Here is a 23,041-nt window from a genome sequence, read left to right as displayed (position 1 = left end):
GGCTCAATAAATTAGGAGTTTGGCTTCCTCACCTCCTTCCTGCAGAAAACAATTTTTGGTTTGCACAGTAAAGCACTATGCAAGTGTAATGCAAATCTAATTCAAGCTGTAGTGCAAATCTGTGCTTTCTACACCTCTTTTTAAGGACTTCCTGATGTTTCAAGTTGTTTCCCTCTTTTATGCCAGCATAGTATGAAATGTTTTGGCTGTTCTCCTGAAACTGTGTTGTCCAAGTCAGAATTTCAGCTGCTGATTTTGGGAATTATGTGTGTGACTCTCACCAATATGTGTATCATGCACAGAGCAGTAGCACAAAATGTGGGAGGTCTAGATTTAAATCTCTGCTCTTCTTGATTCAGAGCACTTTATCCTACATTACCTGGAGGCATGCAGGGCATGAACTTGAATATGGATCCCCTGTTTCAAACCATGCCCCTGGACAGGCTTGTCAAGGCAGAGCACAAGTTTATGTGAATATATTCATAGATAGGCTTCTCCTATGGTACAGCTCTGTGCAAAGAATGCAGCTTGGAATAACAGTTATGATGAAGTTTCATTTAATCAAAAATACTCTGTTCATGTGTATGTGTATAAACAGCAAATAATTAGTTATACTCAGAAAAACTCATTAGAATTCCACTTAAAGCCATTAATCTGGGCACTTAAAAGGTCATCATCAAGCAATTAGTTTGCTGTCTGTTGAATATTGGACTTATTTTAATTGCATCTGAAAGGGGAAATTGGAAATGGAAGAAACTTGCAGACAAAGCAACAAAAATAAATAAAATTACTTGCAGTCTGGTGCAAGAACTCTCCATTAAAGAAGATATGGATTTCCAAAAGTAGGCTTCCTTTCTGATAGCCTGTGCTTTCCCCTCCCTCCTAAATCCTACAGAAAAGTTATGTTTCTGTCACTATTTTATTTCCATTGTGGCTACATCAGGGAAGACCAAATTATTTCCTCCGTGATGAAATGAGAGGGAAAAATTCATAGAAGGATAAAGTCCTTATTCAAACACTAATGACCAAGTTCCAGCATTCTGTGCTGGAATGAAAGTTAATATCTTAAGCTCCCTGTTTCTCACTGTCACCAGGCAGGTGTCCCTGCCCATGGCAGAGGGGTTGGATCTAAATGATCCAGAAGGTCCCTTCCAAGCCTCAGCATTGCATCACCACTGTCCTGGAGAGCAGCACGTGTTCTGCAATGGCTGCATGGGAAAAGCAGCCCAAACTGGAGCTGCTTTCTGCTTTTATTAGCTTGATTTGGGGGCTTTCTTAAAGTACAATAACTAGCAGAAAACCAATTAATATTTTAATTGTATAAACCTTCTGAATTTAAGGATTTAATGGTATAAACCTTCTGAAACCTTCATGGTAGTGGAATGACTGAGTACAATGCCAGCAAACAGACATTTTGGGGTCACTGGAGACTCATTCCATGTATCACTTTTCAGCATTCTGAATATGCTTGTGGATAATTTAAAAAAACCAAACCAAATGCTTTAATTCAGGAACACAATTTGGTGGTAATTTACATAACAATAAGATGCTGTTAAGCAAATGTTACAAAGTGGTTTAGGTCTTGAATGAGGTAAGAAAGGAGATAGAAATAAGACAGCAATATAGTGGTAGTGTTTTAATCTTACCTTCCTTTTTTAAGGATGAGTTTAATCCCTTACTGAATTTTTGTCTCATTTGTCTCCTAATTTTGTTTATTAAAACACTTCATTCTTCCTTCTTAGCTTTGTCCTCTAGAGTTGCATGTGAATGGGTCTGTGAAATGAAACATTTTCAGTGGCATCTTCACAGACTAGCACAGTGATATAGAAACATTTCTAAGAGTTTCAGTCTGAAGAAAATGCTGGAAGTGCTTGTGAAATAAAGAACATACCACCTGGCACTTGGGCCAAATTCAACCAATAATTTGGGGGCTTCTTCTTATAATTTGTCATGGAATCATTGAAGCATCAGCTTCGTTCCCAGATGTTCTGCTCTTATTCTATTGCTGCTGTGGTGCTCTTTAGCTGCTGTCTCCTCCCTGCTGCAGTGGGCAGCAGTTCTGTCCTTGGGCAGTGCCTGGCTGGCCTCTGGCAGGCCTTGGCACTGCCTGCACTCTCTGCTTTTATTGCAATGATTTCCAACTTGCTGTCTTTAGTGTTTTAAAGTGGGGGGTGAGATGAACTGGTGATTTAATGAGAGTGAACAGGCAGGCAAATGTTTCCTTGTAAAGAAAGGAAATTGCTGTGGCTGTGCAAGATGGAATCCTGTTGCTGACTTTTAACTGACCCCTTGGCCACTGAGATCCAGCAGATGGGTGGGTGGTACTTGCCTGCCTTTGCCCTTGCTGAGGAGAGCAGTTCTGTTCTGGAGAAATGTGGCAGCAGAGAGGTGTGGGCTGTGCCATGAGGGAGGATGCTGCAGGAGCCAAGAGGGCCCAGGCCCAGGCAGGACAGTCCCTTGTTGTCCCCAGGGCAGTCCCTGGGCCCTGGGGCAGCGCCTCTGGGGCTGCAGCTCCCAGGTCATTTTAGGGCTGGTGGTGCACTCAAGGCCCTGATGGAAGGTTTGTAAGGAATTGAAAGCATTGGTGGGCTGGCACTTGCATTTGTGCAGCAGTTTGTGTGCAGCTGGCCTCTGGCACAATTTGGAATGAATTCAAATGGTTTCAGTTCTCCCTGAGATAAGAGAACTATTCCCACTTGCAGAGTAATGGAATACACTTTTGCCATTTTCTTATCCAACATAGTGTATATTCTCCCTGGGGATAATGGCTGAGTTAATAGACTGAATAGAAGGAATTAAATCTCTCCATCAATATTCTTCACTATTATGTGGTTTTGTTCTTTTAGGTGTGCAGAGCACTATGTTCATACAGTCAGAAGATAAAATTGTGCAGACTGTTAAGTCTTTGGAGCTTTTGGCCTTGGAGTTTTTGAATCACAAAACTTTTGCTTGCAGCACCAACCTTTTTCTAAAAAAATTAGGACATTTCAGTGGTAAAATACCACACAGAGAATTTCAATTCCTTACCATGTAGATTTCTCAAAAGCTTGTAAGAGTAGAGTCCTTAGCATTTAGACTTTTGGTTGCTTTCTCTATAATCTTCATGTTGGGATAAAGCTTTGGATCATGATTTGATGTTCAGCCTCTGCTCTGCTCATGTGTTTTATTCTCTTGTACAAATGATTATTCTATGGGGTTAATTAGCTTGCTCTAAGAGGAACTGGGTTTTAGGTTAGAAATAGCTGCTCTTTGAGAGCCCAGCAGTTTGAGGGAAACCCAGGCTGCAACAAGGCAAATATTAAAATACAGATGCCTCAAAAGATGACGTATCTTCAGTAGTTATGTTAGCAATTTTTGTCTGCCTCCTAGTGTTTGTTCCATTCTCTAATTTTATCTTGTGTTTGATGAGATTACATATTTTTGAGTAGTGAATAAGTATAGAACTTCTTTTTTACAAACAAATATTTTCTGCATACTTAGAATGTTTTGCTGAAGAAGCCTTGGCCAAAAGTGAAATCTGCAACATTTAAATGAAGATCTGAAATATTTTGAAGATTAATTATGACTATTTTTTTGGAACTGCTTTTAGGACATTTTTCAAAGGAGCTGCTTCCCAGCTCTCTTTTAAATCAACTCTGCAGGGAGCTATTTCTATTGGAATGTTTTGCTTTGCTAGTCCAATGATGCTCTGAGTTCTAATGATGCTTTTAGATGCTGCTGCAATACATGTATTAAAAACCCCAGGAAAAAAAGAATTAAAAAAGCAAACAAAGAAAATTAAAAAAAAAAAAAAAAAAAAAACCAAAAAAAAACTGAACAAAGAAAAGCCAATCACCACCACCACAAAAAAAAAAAAAAAAAAAAAAAAAAAAAAAAAAAAAAAAATTAGAAGCCAAAAAAACCACCACAAACCAGAAAAAACCCCATCCCAATGTCCCAAAACTTTGTGGCAGCCTTCTGGTCTTCACAGAATTCATTAAGCTGCACTGTTCATGGTAAGGCTGATGCAGCAAATCCAGGCTGTTGTTGCTGTTTGAGTGCCTTTGCTTTTGTTTCAGCGCAAGCAATCTGCAGTGCCTGTTCCTCTCATGGTATTTTCCAGAGAGCCTCAGAGACACTCACGTTGATTGGCAGTGCTGTAGGACAGGGCACTTGGGGACAATTGATGCCTCTTGTAGCAGCCACTCAATGTTGTTACTGAATGTGCAGTGTTCTATCAGGGCTGTCATTGACAGCAAATTGAACATACTCCCCAGTCCATTGAAAGACTCTTCCATTGTTAGAAGACTCATGTCCACTTTTTCTACTCTGTTGTTATTTTTGTATGGTTTTTGAGTTTTGCCTGGTGCCAGTGGCAGATGTATCTTGCTTCTTCTATATTTAATTATAGTTCCAGTGGAATTCTTGCTGTGAGAAAACAAGTCTGACTTGCATTCCCTCTGAAGATGTTTTGACAAGTAAAACATAACTAATTTCTGCATAGTGCTATTTACAGTGTTTCAGGCCACATTCCTTGACACAGAGATAAGAACTGGGAGCAAGGATGGATACTTTAAAAGTTCTCCTTCTTCTTGATTTTGTGGTGAGTAGTTGTAGGATTCCTGTTCAGATTTATGTCTACGTGAGGTTCTGTGAAAACCTGGAGCTCTGACCTCAGTCATTGCTTGACCCTCAAAGCTTCAGAAGTATGAGTAAGGATACACAGATTGTACTTCCCAGAAATTCTTGTAGCAATAATATAAAGCTGTCTTGACAGTTACCAAACAGTATTTTGGGACTGTTTTTCTCTGTGGACAAAGAACCTTTGTACCCATTTTTCCTTTTTATATTGTCAGTGTGTGCTGGTAACTTGATGGAAATGGCTTCAGGGAGCCTCATTGGTTCTTTTCACCCACTTTACTGTACAGTTGTCTCATTTAATATCCAGTTCCTTCTTTTGGTTTGTCCCTAGGTGAAGCACTTTGCTAAATGAAATTAAATTCCCATCATCTTTTAAAATTAAATTCTTTCAATCTGGTTACAAACCCCTTTCTTTCCTTCTACCTTGCTGCCCTCTGTCCCACAGTTACTCTTTCAACTCTTTGTAAGCTTTCACTGACAAACTGGGTACATCAAAGCTCAGGCCAGGCTGATGAGGTTTGGTGCAGCCGACAGGAACCTTTCCTCCTTTGCCCACTGCAGACTTGGACCTGAGGGAGCTTTTGAATTCTTCTCAGAAATATTTGAGGAGCAGAAACATCCCTCAGCCTTTTTGATTGCTGCTTGTCCTGTTTAGTCAGGAGACTCCAGTCCTTGCTCTATTCTGCCTGGGATGTAAGCAATCCTGATTTCTTGTTGCGCTGTTCCTCAGTTGGATTCACAGCTGATTTCTTAGGATGGCTGCTGATTCAGTCAGTCCTGGGCTCATTGTTTGGGTCATTGTTTAATCTGCTGTGATGTAGCTGTTCAGGTGACATTAACCCCCTGTTTGTGGGGTTTTTCCCAGTGGAGTTATTGTAAAAAGCAGAGCATTGACATTCATTTAACTCTCCAACTTCTGCTAAATTTTTCAATACAAAATAAAATGTCTTGAAATAATTCTATTCTGCACAGTTTAAGCCTTCAGAGTTATCCTTAGGTCATGCATTTGGGTCATTGACTCCAAATGAGAAGCTGACACAGTCTGGTCAAGCAGGCATTTACAGGTGAGAATGGACATTTGGAATATTTAGGCTTTTATGTACAAGTGGGAAAACGACCCCCTCAGGTTTCTTTCAACAGATATTTGATGAAAATATGCAATAGGAGACCTAAACCCCTTTTTTGTGTCTATAAATAATTGACTAATTTTTAAAACTGTGGGTATTCCATTTTGTCCTGAACATGTTTGTGTTAGACACTGAAATGTGAATTGATTGGTTCAGCTGTGTGCTTAGCTCATAGTATCAGTCAGCATGATTTTCCTATTGAAAGGCAGAACTTGGTCAATGTGATCTCCCCTGCTTTTCTCACCTTCCCTCTGCCAAAAGAGAGGGACATGAACTGAACATTGCCCATTACAGCTGTTCAGAACAGGTGTGGGACCAGTGTTCATAAAGAAAAGCTCTCCAGGGTCTATTTCTGTTGTATTCACAAGACTTGCTATGGTCACTTATGTGCACATTAAGACTTGTGAAAAAATTATTTCTTTACATATATTACATTGAAGGCAAAATTGTGTGCAACTTATGATAAGGAAAAATGGTGTGATTTGAGGATGATCCCACAGATTGTGGTTGGTCTTTGTTTCCATGCTGGAATAGCATCCCTTAGTGTGTGAATCTTGTCTGAACCTTGCCTGAGGGAAGCCTGAGGACCTGGCAGAGCCGTGCAGGCTTGGAGCTCAGCTGGACATACAGAGATGCTTTCCAGTGTAATCATGTAGATCAGCTGTTCCATTGAATACCTCTGGTTTGTTCAGTTGGATTATGCTTCAGGAACAGGCTATTCAGCATTTTCTTTAGATGTGAGCTGATTTGTTGTTGTTTTAAACTGGAAAAAGCTGCACCCTGTTTTCTTCCATTTGGGAATACATCTTGCAGTGGTTTTGATTGCAAATTCAGATGTAGCAGTAGCAAGAAGATAAGTGGTGTCTATCATTGGAAAAAATTAGTATTTATTTGACAGTTTCTGAAGAGCAGCTGCTTCATCTAAACTAACCAGATAAAGGCCTGGAAGAGAAAGGAGGCTTAAATAGAGACTTTAAAAGGTTCACAAATACATACTTCAAGGAGGGTAGACAACATATATGAAGGACTATGTCTTATCTCCCATCCTGAAAATTAATGGCAAGAAGCTCCCTGAACAGCAATGAAAACTATGTTTTTCCCAATCCTCTCCTTGAATCATGCAGCAATTCATAAGGAAATTCATAAGAAGTGGCATTTGGATATTTTCAGGTAACATGTGGATTTTCCTCCCACAGGCAGGGATCCAAACACGGATCAGGAGCCCCATGAATCTCTGCTAGTACAGGAGTTTGTTGCTAAGAATCAGACAGGAAAATATTGATCCCAAATAGTGTCCCAGTTCGTGGTGGGAATGATTTTAAGAGTGAAACAGACAAGTCTAGGAGCAAGGGTTTGGTTGAACTCAGAAGAAAATATTCCTGTGAGGAAAAGCAGCTGAGTGTTGCTCCCCAGCCCTGTGCTCTTTCCAGCAGGCAGAGAAAGGAGGCAGCTGCAGTGGTAGCTGGAGCATCAGGTAATTTCCTGAATTGTAGGTGGGCACAGATGATCATGGGAGCTCCAGGAACTGTGCAAGAGCCAGACACAAGGAGCGGGTGTGTTGGACACCTCCGTGAGGGAATGTAGGCACTGAATTCATTTATAGCACATGTCATCCTGGTCTGACTAGCACCACTCTTACTGACATTTTTAATGACTTCACAGGTTAAACTATTAAAAATAAACTGGGTATAGGTGTCAACTTAGGAATGCTCTCCCTGGGCCAGGATTGAGATCCACGGGGTCAATGAAATCCCTGCAGTCTAGCAGGTGATAGTTGTGTGAAGAACTGGAGAAATCCCCTCTCCATGCTTGGCAAATCTAGTACCATTCACAGGAATGAATCTGATATTGTTTTGAACTGGAACAGGAAATACAGAGATAGAAATCAATATATTTCTGTTTTATTGCAACTGTCTATGATATTAAATATAGGTAAGAGCACAGGAATATGTTCCTGCTAAACAACATAAGCCTGTAGACACTTCAAGGAGGGCCAAGTAGCAAAACCAAAGAATAATTAATCAGACTCCTAGTTCTGCTTGTAGGTCCCTGAAGAGATGGAAGGGTAGGACATTTTGCTTTAAAAATGGTATCTACAGCACAATTCTGTGTTTTCATCCATTGTTGTAGTGAATGAGGTGCACTGGTTGGAGTCTGTTCCATGTTAAGGAGCTTGGAACCTTGCATTCCAACCAGCCTGTCCCTGATCCAACTTACCTTGACTCCCCTGAGGCTCTCTTGGCATTTAGGGATTGTTGTTGATCAGAGATGCCCTCTTTGATTTGTTCTTGTATTTAAAGTTTGCATTTTTATTCCTTTTTATTGCCTTTGCGTGCATACATTTAGAGCCAATCTGTTTTATTTGATGATTCAATGGGAGCAGGGTTTTGGGGATTTTTATCCCACTCCTTTTTAACCAACACTTGTTGCTACAAGTCAGGGTTATGATTTCTGTCTCAGAAATGCCATAAATATGGCACTGACTTATTTTTACTTCATTATTTCACCTCTTAAGGTACATTCAGTGTCTTACTGGGAGTCCTGAAGATTTTCTTGTCATCAGGAAAATAATTGGCAAGCTACAAATCATTTCCTGCCGTGGGGAAGCTGACAGTGGAAAGAAGGTAAGAGGAAACATTTCTCTGGTTTGAAATGGAGAAAGAGCTAAAAATGACCCTACTCTACCAACATTATTTTCTTTCTGAAGATAGGGATTGTTTTCTTCCTTAGGCCTCCAGGAAGTGTGGAATGAATAAGACAAGGATGCAGCATTGCTACTGAATCAAACACTGTAAAATCAGTGTGCTCACTTTTCTGTCCATGTTGCATTTCCATTGTTTTCTCCATAAGGAACACTTTTGTTTTTGCTTTAGTGTGTCATTTATGTTGTTGCTTTGCTTCATATGTTCTGCAGGAAGCTTCTCAGCTTTTCTCTGTAGCTCTTGACATTTAAACACTGATCATCAAAGCAGTGTTGTGGACTCAGGATGTAACTTCAGAGGTTTTAGTGTTTGCTGTTTTAGAAATGCAGAAATACCAATTGCCATCAGTTCAGAAGATTAGGTTCCCTTTTGGCAAAGCTGTCAACTTTTGACATTTCTAGTCACTTTTCTTCCCCCAGTTCAAAAGGAGATTGATCCTTTCTTTTTGCAGATCTCTTGTTGGTGTTCTTACAACATTATTCTCCAAGAATTCCAGGCAATGATAGTCTTGATTTGTGTGGCTCTATTTTATTCTAGATGACTCAGTGCATAAAAAGAAATGGCCACTGTTCCCAGGCAATTGAGTCAAAAGTCTACATCGTCCACCCTGTCTTCATGGGAGGAGGATCTAAACAAGTGATCACAACAACTTAGTCATGACCTATTTTTTGGTGGGTTTTGGTTTTGTTTGGGGTTTTTTGTTTGTTTGGGTTGGGGGTTTTGGTTTTTGGTTTTTTTGGTTGGTTGGTTGGTTGGGGTTTTTTTTCTGGTTAGGCACAGGTGAAAATTTACATTCCTATCTTGTGACCCTTTTAGAAAAATGTTTATTGCCCTATTGTTTTATTGTTTCTCAGACAGCAATTTTCCCATGGGCACCATGCCCCCTAACCCTTTGCTGAGTTTATCTCCAGTTTTTAACAAAAAACTATAAAACTGAAGATTTCCTGGAGGGGAAAAAAAAAACAAAATCAATCACTGCTTGATATATGATGCACAGTAGAAGTAAATGCTTGGATGTAAATCCTGTTTGACATTTCTCTTACATTTTGAGAAGATGATTTCTTCACTGAGCTCCTCTCTTGTACACTGAGCTGTTCTTTTCATACCTTTAACTCAAGTATTTCAGTTGTCTGCTTTGTACAGTGACTTCCCACACAATTCCATCAGCACAGTGGAGGCAGGAGTGAGCATGGGTCAAAGTTTGAGGCTGAGGGTTGGGGGACATTTTAAAAAGAGGAGAAGCCTCAGTCTATACCCTCCCATGTACACAGGAACAAAATTTCTCCTCATACACAAGGAAGGCCTTTTTTGACAGTAGCTGCATTAAAAGTATGAAAAAACCTCCGGGTTTTTCCCTGTGTTTCACCCCTTGCCCCCAAAATATTTCCTGCTGATTTTTTTTTCTTGCTGAAAGTTTTGGAAGGATTTTTAATACCAGCTTTCCAAAAGAAAATTTGTGTAGTGCATGATGTTTATCAATCAGATGTAGCAGACCTTTTCACAGGAACCAAACTGATTGTGTGTAATGTAGTACTGGATGTGTTATGTACTGATGGGCAGCAGGAACACTTGGAAGTTGTTGTGGTGCTAACCTGTAAATCTGGGTACAGAGAGGAACGTTTGTCATGCTGAGGGGTAAATCCAGTGTCATTGCATGGATTCTTTCACTGGGTTTAGGGGGGACTTTTTCTCCAATGATCATTTGATCTGGATTGTGAACCTGGCTCGCTGCATGAGGATATTTGTGAAATGGACATAACTCAATAGGATTTGTAAGGGCTCCCACACATGGGGAGCAGGATGTGCACCAACCTCCCTCTGGTGTAACAGCCTCTGTTCACACTTGACCTAAGGAACCTGGAAAATTGGAATTGTGAACAACAATAATCAAACTCTTGAAAAAGTTGGACTGTGAAGTTGTTGAAGTGCACTGGGTTTTGCATGAACAGGAATGTTCTATAGACCAACAGGTTTGCAGTGAGCTCCAAGAGAAACTCTCTGCCAGGAAGGTTTTGTGGATGTTCTGTGCACAGTGATGCTGGCTGGATCATTGCTAATGCTGGAAGAAGTACAACTGAGTCAGCCTAAGTTTTCCTAGGTCACTGAACCAAGGGACAGAAGGCAAGCTTGCCTTCTGACAATAGCATTACAAGCTCATTTTTCTCATTCAGATTTAACAGTATTTGTGTTTTCCTTGCTTCTTTATGAATTAAGCAACTGTGATGGTGCTCAGGCTGCAGATCAAGTCCAGCAAACAGGAAAGAAAGTGAATCATGACTGGACTATTAATTCAAATGAGAGTCATGAGGTGTTCTGAGCCTGTTTTCTGTTGGAGTTTTGGGCTTTGAAACTCATGTTGAATCAGAACAAGGCTGAACTGTAAGCTATGGCCTGATTCAGGTAATTTTGATTGCTGTATAGAAATTCCTCAATCAATGAATGCTATTACAGGTGGACAGAACAGCTGGCTTGGATCATATTGCTACATTTTCAGATGTTGCCAAAGGTGTGGATAGAAAAGCTGTAGTTAGAAAGTGCAGAGTGACTTGGAAACTGCAGGCACCCAAGAAACTCCTTGTGACAAGAAGAACCTCCTTTGTGCCAGATAAGCTCAGAAGGGGCCACAGGTACAAGTAGAACTCTGCATGGAGCTGATCAGCTCCCATGTCAGTGGAGTTGAATCAGAGCTAAAGAGTGTGGGCACAGTCAGGTGAGTGTGGAAACCTTCCTTGAACTGGTGAGATTCATTACCTTTGGTGCTGTGATTTATGGTGCCACTGACACGAATGACACTACTGGGATCACTGAATTTACCTTTAGAGGAGACCTTGGACTGAGCAATTGTAAAGAGTTACTGAAAGTTCCCTGTCTCCTACTGGTTTACAGTGTGCATAAGTAGAAAAAAAAGGTTATGCTAAACTCTTATTTTGATCTGGATTTCCATTGGTGATCCTCATGCTGCTTTGATGGCTGTGCATGTGAGCATAAATCTTTGAATGATTAGTTTTCACATAGTGTCACCTGAAATACTTTTTTAAAAAATAGAAGTAGTTGAGAAGATGCTAGTTATATTTGACAGAATAACCTCCAAATGTGGATATTTTCTGATACTTTTACACATGTGAATTTCATTGTCTCTTCTTGTTCTGCTACCTGAGTTGTTCTCAGTGCTGTTTTCTCCATGCTGGTTTTACAGGACATTGAGGACTTAATTGTTAGTGTGCAGTCACTCATTTTTCATTCAATCACGTGGTCTTGGTGTGATAATGAAGGAAATGGAATGGGAGGGTGGGGCCTAATATATTAAAAAAAAACTAAGATAAAGGTTTGTTTTTTAATGTGACAATTCAAACTAATTAACCTTTAGACCAGGTTTGAATCCAGGGAGATTTAAAAGTTTCTTTAAAGAAATCATTGTAACTTAAAAATGTGTTTTGTTAATGTAATGGTTTAATACATCTAAATTAGCTAAGTAATTTGAAAGAAAATTACTTTGCCATCACTTTGAAACTGGTTTCCATTGGTTTCTAGTGGGACTTGAATTCTTTTCCAGATATAATCTGTTTCATGGGGGTGGCTTCACGTTGCAATAATCCTTCTCACTACATTTCTAGGACTTCACTCCTTTACTCCTTAATAACAGTCTTGGCAACTAGTCCAGAGCAGTTTCCTGCTCCAGGAGTACTCTGCTTTTTAAAAATAGCACTGAAGCTCTGTGGAGTTTGCCCAGGGGCTCTTCTTGATGACTAAACTGAGCCTTATCAAATACCTGCAAGGTTTCCAACATGCAGAAGAGATCTCAGAATCTCTGGCTTTGTTTGCATTTCCTGGACCTAAGAAAAATGTCCGGGGGCTTGGGGAAAATAGTTCTGGTTTTGTGTTTTAGTTTTTCAGTTAGGGTTTTTTCAGTAGTAGTTGTTGCACAAAGCCTTTCCAAAAAGGCTGAGTGGGGCTGCTGCACAAATTTAAGTCAAGAATTCTGTATGCAGCATTTACAGATTGATGTTTCAAACCCCTGCAGGTCACACTGGGAGAAATCCTGAGGGTTTCTTGCTGTGTTAGAATATTGTTCCCAGTGCCTGGAGCTGGCTCACAAAAGTCTGGTTTGCAGTGCACTCAGAAGGACTCCTGCTCCTCAGACACGGTGAGGATGGTGCACCCCAGTGCCTTTGCAGTTCAGGGCTGTTTCCAAAGCTGCATTTAAGTAGATGAGGCTGATTCTGCAGTGTCTGAAAGGCCTGAGCCTGCAGGGTGTCTCTGTAGACTGTTTGTGTGGTTTTTCTTTGGCTTGGAAAGTGCAGTGAAAGGGCACGTGACAAACTTGCCTTCTTTTCTGATGGCAAAGGCTCTTTGGAAAACTTCCAATCCAAGGATCATTCCACTTCAGCTGAGCAGTGTCAGGAAACAGCCTTGTCCCATCAAACATGGAACAATAATATTATGTTGCCTTTGGGAATTTCATCAGTGTTTTTATCAATGGACTCATTTAAAGAATAAAGGAAAATGAAGAGTCTCTGAAGATAGATTCTTAGATTAATTTAGAGATAAACGCTTTTTATGAGTTGTTCTTTGGATTTATCCATTAATTTAGGGGCTTGTTTTAATGATGTTATTCCAGTTTTTCTCACATTTCCTATGTCAGATTCTGTCTGCATGTCATTGCTTAGGTAGCCTAAAAGAGTGGGATGAGCAAGCTCTGGGCATACTCAGTGGTTTGTATTCTCCTCTAGTTAGAAAAAACAAGGCCCCTTTTCTTCAGTGAACCCCCTTTGTTTGCACTCCAGGTCTCTGTTCCTTGTATTGCTGCAATGCCCGTGGTTTGAAAAGAGGCTTTAGGCCAAAACCATGGATGTGATGGAAAGTGAGACTTTCTGAGCAGAGTGTGGGAGCAGCATCTTTCAGATGGAAAGATGTTTTCCCCTATTAGTTACTAACACTCCCACCAGCCTGTGGTGCAGATGCTCACCCATGTATTTGCACAAGCTCCATGAAACAGGATGTTCAAAAATATATAGGAAAATGGGAAGGAATTATGAATATGCAGAGCCAGCCACTGGCAGTTTTTTCTGCTTCTGAGAGTGAGAGGCAAATGATGTTCTTACTAAAATCCAAGTCAGAAATGGCCAAAATTGGCATTTCTATAAAGCCAGAAAATGTCTGTCAGGTTTAAGTGGGCGGTGGAACTCCAAACTGAGCCAATAGTTCAACTCAGTGCTGTGATGAATATCACCTGCTGAATTAATCATCTTCTTTGTCCATTGAGGCAAAATGTTACTGAGAACCAATCCACATGAAAGATGATCTAAAATGCAGTTTTAGGCTGCTTTGTAAATCATGCTGTAAGGATCTGGAGTAGTCCTCATCCTGGTTTAGTGTGTTAGTTATCAAAGTCATTTATAAATGGTGTGCTCTTGGCAGCCAGTGATAGTGCAACTCTCCTCTACTGGCAGTAAGGAAATTCCAAACTCTAGATCAAATGTACAATAAAAGATTTACTACATGGCACAAAGACCTGTGTGGTTTTGGGGCTTTTCTTAAATATAGCTATATAATTGCAAGTCTAAGCTGAGATGTACGGGTTCAAAATCACCAGACCCCAATATCTGTTGTTCTGAAGGGTGTTGTGAGTTCTGAAGCTGTTGCATGAGTTCATGTTGCTGCACTCAGTGGTTTTGTTCTTGTTTCATTTTGGTTATTGAAGGCCTCTGTTCATCTGCTAACTCAGGCACTGGGTGACAGCAGCACATTGGAGCTGCTTTCTGGATTGGGTTGGATTCAGTGACATTGGAGTCATTGGCACAGTAGGGTTAAGCTCCCTGGGAGTGTGAGGACTCCCAAAACTCTCAGCAGGCTCTTCTGAGACACTGGGTAGCACCATTGCTGTCCCAATATTCAGGTGCTTGTCCTGTCTGGGGTGATCCCTTGCTGGCCAGGCAAAGGATTCCTTTCCCCCTGCATCTCCAGCCATGGCAGCTGCTTTGGGCTGTGTGCCAGGGCCACAACAGCAGCTTTGGTTGGATGGTCCTGGTTTGGGCTGAGCTGCTGGAACAGAATGCTTCCCAGCAAGCACTCCAAGGCAAGGTGATTTTCATACCTTATTATCCCCTTTCCCATTCCCTCTCCCTTTTTCCCTGCTGGCATACTTGCCTGTCTCCTATCCAGTCTTTTCCTTCTCTTGCTTTTTATCTTGGTCCCAGTTTGGCTGCATCTGTACCCAGATCTGGCATTTCTGATGCATTATTACCTAGATAATCCCAGTCTTTTGTGCTGCTACGGTGCAGTTACACAAATGCTGCTGGCCTCTACTGTCCAGAAAATCCCCAGTACTCTCCTTCAATTATCTGTGGAATTAATCTCTTGTTCATGTCATTTCCACATTCCTACCTGTGAAGCCCAGTTGTTCTTTCATTTCTGCTGTCTGTCCCTCTTCTCCCCTGTGGCATTTTTCCATGCCATGCTCAGCAGGTTTCCATGTCCCTGCAGCCCTAGGAGGTATTTAAGACAAACTCTGTCCGTCTGCCATGCCTTTTCCCAGCTGGAAGAGCTTCTCTGGGCAAGAGCAGGTTTTTGGATCATTCCAAATGTCTATAAAAGGCTTCTTCCTTGCCCAGCAACCCAGAGAAGTGAAATAAAACTGCCATGGCAGGACACTGAGCACTGAAACTGAACTGAAAGGTCCTCCAGTACTTCATCACTGCAGTTTAGTTATTTTCAGAAAAAGCTTAAATATTTTGTGACTCGTGGGCTTCCCGATGTCTCAAAAGTTGTGCTGTCATTTCTACAGAGACAGAGATTCTTTTTCCAAGGTAGCATCAATAGGTTTCCCAGGCTGACATAAGGACTCTCTTTGGTATCCACAAGGATTAGAAGTGGTCTTTCAGAATAGCAGGTGAGAGAAGGGTCAGTTATATTACTGATCAGATGAACTGCATAGAATAAAGACACATTAATATTTAGAAGTCAAAAATTATTATGTAAATATTAAGAGTAATAATAGTTAACAGTAATAGTTTAATAGTTAATAGTAATTAGTCATTTTAGTTTAATAGTTAGCAGTAATACTTTTACTCACATCATATCCTTTTTAGTATCTTCAAAGGAAGCAAGAGGAGTTTTCTTTCAATTCTCTCCCTTGGAAAGTTTTTTTCCCTTAGGCACAGCCTCTGGGGTTGATGGGCACAGGAGGGAATTTCCAGCAGGAGCTGAGGCGTTTCCTTTGCTCTGCCCAGCCCCAGCAGGGCTGTGGGAGGCAGAGGCTGTGGGAGCAGGAGCTTTGCCCCCTGCCCCGGGGGAGTCTCTGCTGTCCCAGCCCCAGCAGAGCAAACGTTTGTGCTTTCACATCCCGTTCCAAGGAGCTGCCCAGGCAGGAACGGGGATGGGCGCGGAGCAGGGACGGTGCCAGGCACAGGGGCACATCCAGAGGGTGCCACCAGCCCGTCCCTGCTGCCCAGGCTGGCATGAGCAGGCTGGGCACCGTCCCTGGGTTTGCTCTGCAGGCTGAGGAAGCCAACCCTGGCGAGGAGGAAGATGAGGAGGTGTGGGAGGATGGAGACAGCGGCCCCCAAAGGCTGGGGAAGGCCCAGCTCCAGGTAGGAGATGCTGCCTTCCAAGGAGAGGGACTGGTCTGTCCCACTGGAATTTGGGCTGGGAGGCCAATGGAACAAAGGGGGCAATTCCATTTGCTTACGTGGGCCAGGCTGTGTTTGAAACAGCCCAAGGCAGCAGAGAGCTGGAGTCATTTCCTAGCAGGGAACTTGATTTGGAAGCTGCATTCCAAACTCTTGTCCACATTTATGTTATCTCCCACATGGAGATGCCTAAGGAAGGTGGGGTGTTTCTAACAAGAGAACATCCCAATCCATCTGGGGCAGAGGGCTTAAACTTAAAGTGTGAGTGGAGCTGCCTTTAGGACACTTCAAATTCCTTAGTATATGAATGGAATTTAAATGAAATATCCAAACCCTGACAAGCTTGTGTGAACTCCAGAGCCTCTGCAAGTGTTTTACAGCCTGGGAGGGAGACAAGAGTCTGGAGTCTCTCCCCAAAAACTGGCTGCTGTTTGTTTGCCCAGGCATAGGAATGACTGTGTATTCCCTGACCAGGACAATTTCCTGTCTCTAGACATGGAAAATGGGGGAAAACTCAGGCTGGAGTGGAGCCAGGATGCAGAATGGGGGAGTGAGGCTGCGTGCTCAGCCCAGGCTGGGGTTGGCACAGGGGCTGTTCCCTGTTGGATGACACCCACGTGCAACAGATCCTTCTCTTCCTTTGTCCAAAGTCCAATGGCAAAGGATTGAATAACTCACAAGTGGGGCCTGGAATGAAAATGGTTCTGTTAAAATTAGGTCAAGAATGTGATAAGAAAAAATGGGCATCCTTTGGATGTATTAAAATAGTAGGGAATAAAATGTTGACAAGGAGCACTTTTATCTGGTGTCACCTTTCCTTTTTGATGGATATAATCCCATAGTGAACAATCAGAACAGAAGGAGGAAAGCCAGGAGCCTTTGACTTCCAGAGTGGACCTAATTTCCATTTTCTCCTCTCTTTCAGGACAGGAAAAACCACTTAACTCATGCCATCTTTGCCCAGAGCTTTGGAGTTTGAGCAGCCAAACCCAATGGGCTCCAGCTGCACTGGAGGGTCCCTGCTCCTGCCCATGGTGTGGGGTGAGTCCCCAGCTGTGCCCAGAGTGTCACAAACCCAGAGGGCTCTGCCCTGGTCCCAGGCTGTCCCTGCCCTGCTCCCTGCTGTCCCCAAGGCCTGAGAGCCAGAGAGAGCCCTGTCCCAAGGGGCCTTTGTCACCTTTGTCACCTTGTCAGGAATGTGGTGGCAGCCCCGGGAGCAGCTGGGAGCTGGGGCAGTGCCTGGCACTGATCCAGGGCAGGGCAGTGCTTCCCTTGGGGGGGTTGGCCCCCCACGCTGAGCTCAGGCAGGATCAGGGTCACAGATGCTGCATTTGGTGCCCCTGAGAGTTTCTGTCCCCCCTGGGGATTTCCTGCCGGGATGGGGCAGCGCAGGAGCAGAATTGAACCTGCAGCTCCCGTGGCCATTGCTGGCCTTTGGCTCTCTGCTGTGCCCTCAGACCGTGGCAATTTGCTGCTGCCACTGCCACCCCTTGGGGCTGTGTCCTCCTGGCAGCCCTTCCCAGCCCCAACAGCAGCTCCAGTGGTGCCTCTGTGCCTGTTGGCAGTGTTTGCTGGCAATGTGCCTCACCCCTGGCAGGATCCTTTTGTTCCAGAGCAGGCAGACCCCAGAGCTTTTGGCCTTCTCAGCTTCAGGGTTGGATTGCAGAAGTCCCTGCAGAGAAGAATAACAGTGAGGTTTGTCCAAGTGGTGCTTTCAGAGCCCACCTGACAGTCTGTGCTTGGTGCTGGAGGTTGTTGTGCATTGGCACTGCAGGGAATCAATGTCCCCTTCCCAGTTCAGCCCAGCAGATCCCAAAGGCTCTTACAGGAATATTTATCCTTTACTTCCCTGTGTGATAACTTCATCTCCACCTGCCATGAGCCATTCCTTGAGTTCTCCTGGAGAAAACCTCACAGCAGAGGAGTTTGCCAAGAGCCCAGAGCTGTGCTTGGAGCAGAGAGAGCTGAGAGCTGTGTCTGCCTGTGCTGCCCCAGCCTGGCAACATCCACATGGAACAGCCTGGGCAGATGGGATTAGATGGAGCAAAACCCCTTCGTGCAAGAGGTTTTCTCCTGTGCAGATCAGGCACGGGGCAGGCAGTGAACTTTGGAAATCAGCTCATTTACCCAGAAAGCATCACTCCCATCAGCATCAATGACAGGACCTGTGCCCACTGCTCAGGAGTCACCCAGCCAAAAGCAAGGGCAAAGCTTGCTTTGGGTCTGAGAACTTGAAATAACTTGGAAAGAGAAGAAATGACCTTTTTCTTCTTCCTTCCTTTCAGATGCTGGAATTGCCTCTGTGGATGTGCACTGAGCCCTCACTGCAGGGAACTGCCAGGCCTTAATGGTGGTGAGCTCATGTTCTTTCCACTGGGGAACTGGAAATAATTATTAATTAGTAATTGCAGAAATGTTTTCTGAAACCTTTCCCCTTTGCTGGTAGATCTTCTCTTTCTGGCTTTGAATTTACAGAATTCCCTGCTGTCCTTTGCCCTGCCTGAATTCCTTGCAGCTCCTAACTGGGAAGACCTGGGATCACTCAGAGGGGACAGAGGTGACATTTTTAGCTGAAAACCTGGGGCAGTTGAGAGGGGACACAAGAACTGTTTGTGTAGGAAAATGTGAGGGATGTCAAGGAGAGCAAGGTGGCATTTTGAGGGAAAAGCTGAGGTGATGTTCAGGGGAGAGAATGCAAATTTCAGAGTAGAAAAGAGCTAATCAATATTGTACAGGAAGGAAAAGTTTGGGGGTAAAACTCAATGCAATCTGTAGGGGAGAGAATGAAGATATTGGAGTAAAAAGGAGCTACTCAGTAGCAGACAAGGAACATTTTGGAGGCAAAGCTTGACAAAATCTCAAGAATAGAGAATGAAGATACGGAGGGAAAAATGAGGTGATGAGTACTGAGCATACAGTTGGGAAAATTCGGGGGCTAAATCTTGACAAAAGCTACATGATAGAAAGTAAATAATGTTGAAGGAAAAATGAGGGAATCAGTAGGGGACAGGTAGGGGAATTTTGGGGGGAAAAACTTGAAATAATCTAAAGGTCAAAAATTAATATTTTCAGGCAACAATGAGGTAATAAGTTATGGACAGTTACAGAAAATTTTGGGAGTAAAACCTGAGTAAATCCCAAGGGAGAGGGTGAACACTGACATCAACTGAGGCAGTCACGGAAATTTTGGAGGTAAAACTTGGGAAGATCTGCAGGGCAGAAAATGAACATCTTGAGGGAGAAATGGTCAGAGGTCAACATTAGGTAGAATTTGGGGGGCAAACCCTGAGGTAATTATGTAGGAACAAGAAGTGATTTTGGGATAAAATCTGACATAATTGGCAGGGGACAGAATGAACATTGTGGGAGTAAGAGACATAACCTGTGTGGTTTTGGTTTTAAAATCTAGTTGGTAAATAGGGGACAAAATGGACATTTTGTAATAAAATCTGAGGTAATCTGTAGAGGAAACAATGGATATTTTGAGGTGAAAAGGAGGTAATCAGTACTGGGCAGGTAGGGAAAAGTGAGGGCTAAAATGTGAGATTATCTCTAGGAGAGAGCAGGAACATCCTGAGGTAAACTGAGGGAATTGCTGTGGACAGGTGGGTAAATCTGGGGATAAAACTTGAGGCAATCTCCCTGGTAGGAAATTAATATTTTAAGGTAAAAATGAGGGACACAGTGGTGGAGAGGTAGGGAAAATTTCAAGGGTAAAATCTGAGGTGATTGGTAGCAGAGAGGATGCACTTGATGGGGTAAACTGAGGTAACCAGTTATGGACAGGTAGGGAAATGCTTGGGAGGGAAAATTGAAAGCATCTGTAGGGTAAAGAATGAAAATCTTGAGGTGGAAATGAGGAAATAGGGAGTGGACAGGTAGGGAAAATAATGGGAATAAAGCTTGTGGTAATCCCCAAATTAGAGAAAGAATGCTTTCTTGTAAAAAGCGAGGAAATCAGAAGGGGACAGACAGGGAAGATTTGGGGGAGAAATCTCAGATAATCTCAAGGTGAGGGAAGGACTGTTTAGAGGTAACCTCTGGACTCTCTGTGTCCTCCTTCCCTGGCAGCAGCTGGTAGGGCAGGGAGAAGAGGCCTCAGGCTGGAGAGGGGCAGGAGAAAGGCCCTGTGGGCAGAGGAAGCCCCTGGTGTCACCAGGGCACCCATGGGGAACAGAATGGACACTCTGGGAGCACATGGAGGTGATTGGATTGTCCCTTTGGGGGATGCTGGCATTTAGATTATTCCATCCATTTGGCTGCTGAAATTTCCCAGCCCAGGGGCTTTGGCTGGCAGGGCAGCACTAAGATTGTTCCCTGTGGGGTGCCCAGATTTGGGGTTCATCTTTGCAGTTTAGATGAATTAGAGCTATAGCCCTGAATCCTCTGCTGGAATAACCTGCCAGTGCCTCATACAGCATGGATATCCATGGATATCCTCATGCAGCATGGATATTCCCACACAGAGCTGCCTATCTGACACCAGCTGTGCCAGGAACCAGCAGAGGCTCCAAGGAAGCTCAGTGGGATCAGGACAAGGACAGGCTGATATTCCACAGCATTTGCTATTTTTAACCCTTGGCTATTTATTCATCCCCCAGCCCCACCCATGTTCCCGGGGGCACTTGCAGAGCTCCCTGGAATTCCGTGGGCTCCACCCCCGGGCTCGGCTCCAGCTGATGCTCTCAGCAGCCGCGGGCGGGGCCGGACGCGCTCCCGGCCCTGCTGGGGCAGCCCCTGTGCCCAGGGGAGGGCATCTCTCCCTGCAGGAGCTGAGCTCATTCCAGAGCCTCGGCAGCGACCTCCGGGAGCTCTTTTCCCTGAGGAAAGGGATGCACATCCCTGCCTGCAGGGCACCTGCACTGTGACCCACCTGTGCCAGCTTCCCAGCACTTCTGCAGTCCCAGCTGGCTCCCGAAGCACTCCAAACTTCATCCAAACCAAACTTCATCAAACTCCAACCTTTTGTTCAAAGGCATCTCCGAGGGCCTTGCCTGGGATTGAATTTCTGTGAGTGGAATTCCGTGGGCTTTAAGGCTGCTGCTGGAGGATGTCCCCAGGCTGGAAGGGAAGGCACTGGAGTGGCCGGGACACACCCGGTGGCTGTGTGCGAGCTCCAGGAGGTGGCACCGGGAAGCGCTGTCTGAGCTCCTCTGCAAAGGCAGCGTGCAGCACTCCCAGGCAATGGCAGCTGTTCCTTGGGCTGGTTTGGGGATGTCAGGGGGCTCTGTCCGGGCTGCAGCATCTCCAGGGCCCCGTTGAGAGCAGCCCCTGGCCCAGGAGCCGCGGGCAGCCCTTGATCCGTGCCCATCCCAGCGCTGCCCGGGCATCCCAGCGCCCGCCCCGGGTGTGCCTGGCACGCTGCCTGCACGGGCAGGACACTGAGGCACAGCTCCTGCCCTGCAGGCACCGAGGACACGAGGGGCTGGTTCCCCCTGGGCTCGGCCTCCTCCCGCCCCGCGTTCCCGGCCAGCCGGGACACACGGAGGGAGCAGCGAGGAACATTCCTGGCAGGGAGCAGGAGTCCCCGAGGGCTCCGTGCAGCTCCGGGCCGGAGAAGCAGCGCCGGGCTCAGCCCCCGCCGTGAGTTTGGGCTGTGAGCGCTCCCCTGCAGGAAAGGCCCCTCTGCAGGCGGGACCGGCCCTGACACTCTCCACAAGAGCTTCGGCCTTGGAGCAAGGGAACCCTCAGGACTCGCTCCTTTCTCCCCGGAAAGGGACACGGCATCAGCACCTTTACAGCTCTGTAGGAAATGCTGGAAAAGGCAGGAAATCAGGATTATGGGAAGAGTTTTGTGCTGTCACACAGCTGTTCACCTGTGTTGTTCCACGGTCATGTGCTGGCTATGGAGCTCTGCCCTACAGACCTTCCAGGGGCTGGTGTGTAAAGCAGCATTGGCAAAGGAATTGCCCTGCTGGCCTTTGGCATTCCCGTCCCAGGCAGGGCATTGCCATTACCTGAGACTGGCTTGGTTGGAGCAGGGTGCTGAAAATGCCAAAGTTGTGGTTCAATCCCCAGCTGCGCCCTTCACATAAGGGTTCAACCTGGTGCTCCTGGTGTGTCCCTTCCCACTCAGGATATCTGATGACCCGGAAATAAAGAATAAACAATTTTCACTGGCTTTTTGAACCCAGAAGTTTTTTGTATTGGAGAGTACGAGCCATAGGGAAAGCAGGGAGAGTATCGGGTCTCACCTGGCAGGTGTCAGGCGAGCGGCCCGAGCAGAAGCGAGCCCGGGCAGGGCCCCGTGCCCGCACCCGGCACAGTCGGAGCAGGAGCAGCAGCGCCGGGCTCGGCCCCAGCGCCCGGCCCGGAGCGGCTCCTCCGGCCCGCGGCGATGCAGCCCCGCTCGTACCGCGGGGACGCGGCGGGCGAGAGCCCCGGGGCTTCGGGCACAGGGTGCGGGCCCCGCTCTGCGCGCGGTGGCCTTGGGGGTCCCGGGGCTGAGGGGGCTCCGCATCCCCGCGGGGGCCGGGCCGGGAGCGCGCCCCGGGGGCCGCCGCGCTCGCAGCCCCGCTCCGTGTCCGCCAGGGGGCGCCCCGCGGGGCGGCGGCGCTGAGGCAGCGGCGGGGCCCGAGGGCTCCCGGGGCCGGCACGGGCGGTCCCCGCGCCCCGGCCGCTTCCAGCCGCGATCCAGCGCCTGCTCCGGGAACGCGCCGCTCTCCTGCCGGGCCCGGCACCGGCACAGCCCCGGCTCCCTACGGCAGCAGCGGGACCTGCCCGGAGCCGCAGCGGGAGCAGCCCCGGAGCAGCCGCGGTCCAAGCGGGAGCGGCAGCGCCGGGCTCAGTCCGCGCCCGTCCCGGAGCGACTCTTCCCGCCCCCGGTGATCCCGGTCCCAGCCCCAATCCCGCCTCGGTTCTGCAGCCCCAGGACGGAGAATCGGCTCAGCCCGGGACCCCCAGCAGACACCGGCAGGACCCGGAGCCGGATTCCCAGGCCCTGGTCCTGTCCCCTGCCTCACCT

General features: G+C 45.6%; 1 protein-coding gene across 3 annotated transcripts in view; it reads left to right on the top strand.

The window, feature by feature from the left end:
* Nucleotides 1-23,041, top strand: part of LOC143694288 (uncharacterized) — a 71,498-nt gene that overhangs the window by 5,789 nt on the left and 42,668 nt on the right. The window contains exons 1-5 of one of the 3 annotated variants that reach the window (XR_013182644.1): nt 5,602-5,684; nt 8,263-8,371; nt 15,946-16,038; nt 17,003-17,118; nt 18,363-22,191. Coding sequence is in view for 1 of the 3 variants with exons in the window: in XM_077179514.1 (XP_077035629.1) it covers nt 8,263-8,371; nt 15,946-16,038 (202 nt within the window). In the remaining 2 variants the exon portion in view is untranslated. Of the gene's footprint in view, nt 1-5,601; nt 5,685-8,262; nt 8,372-15,945; nt 16,039-17,002; nt 17,119-18,362; nt 22,192-23,041 lie in introns of those variants that run through there. The other 2 variants (XR_013182645.1, XM_077179514.1) reach the window with 2 other exon arrangements.

The sequence above is a fragment of the Agelaius phoeniceus genome, chromosome 6 (genome assembly GCF_051311805.1).
Source record: "Agelaius phoeniceus isolate bAgePho1 chromosome 6, bAgePho1.hap1, whole genome shotgun sequence".
Lineage (NCBI taxonomy): Eukaryota > Metazoa > Chordata > Aves > Passeriformes > Icteridae > Agelaius > Agelaius phoeniceus.
The sequence above is the reverse complement of the archived record's forward strand: the minus strand, read 5'-3'. Positions and strand labels throughout refer to the sequence as shown.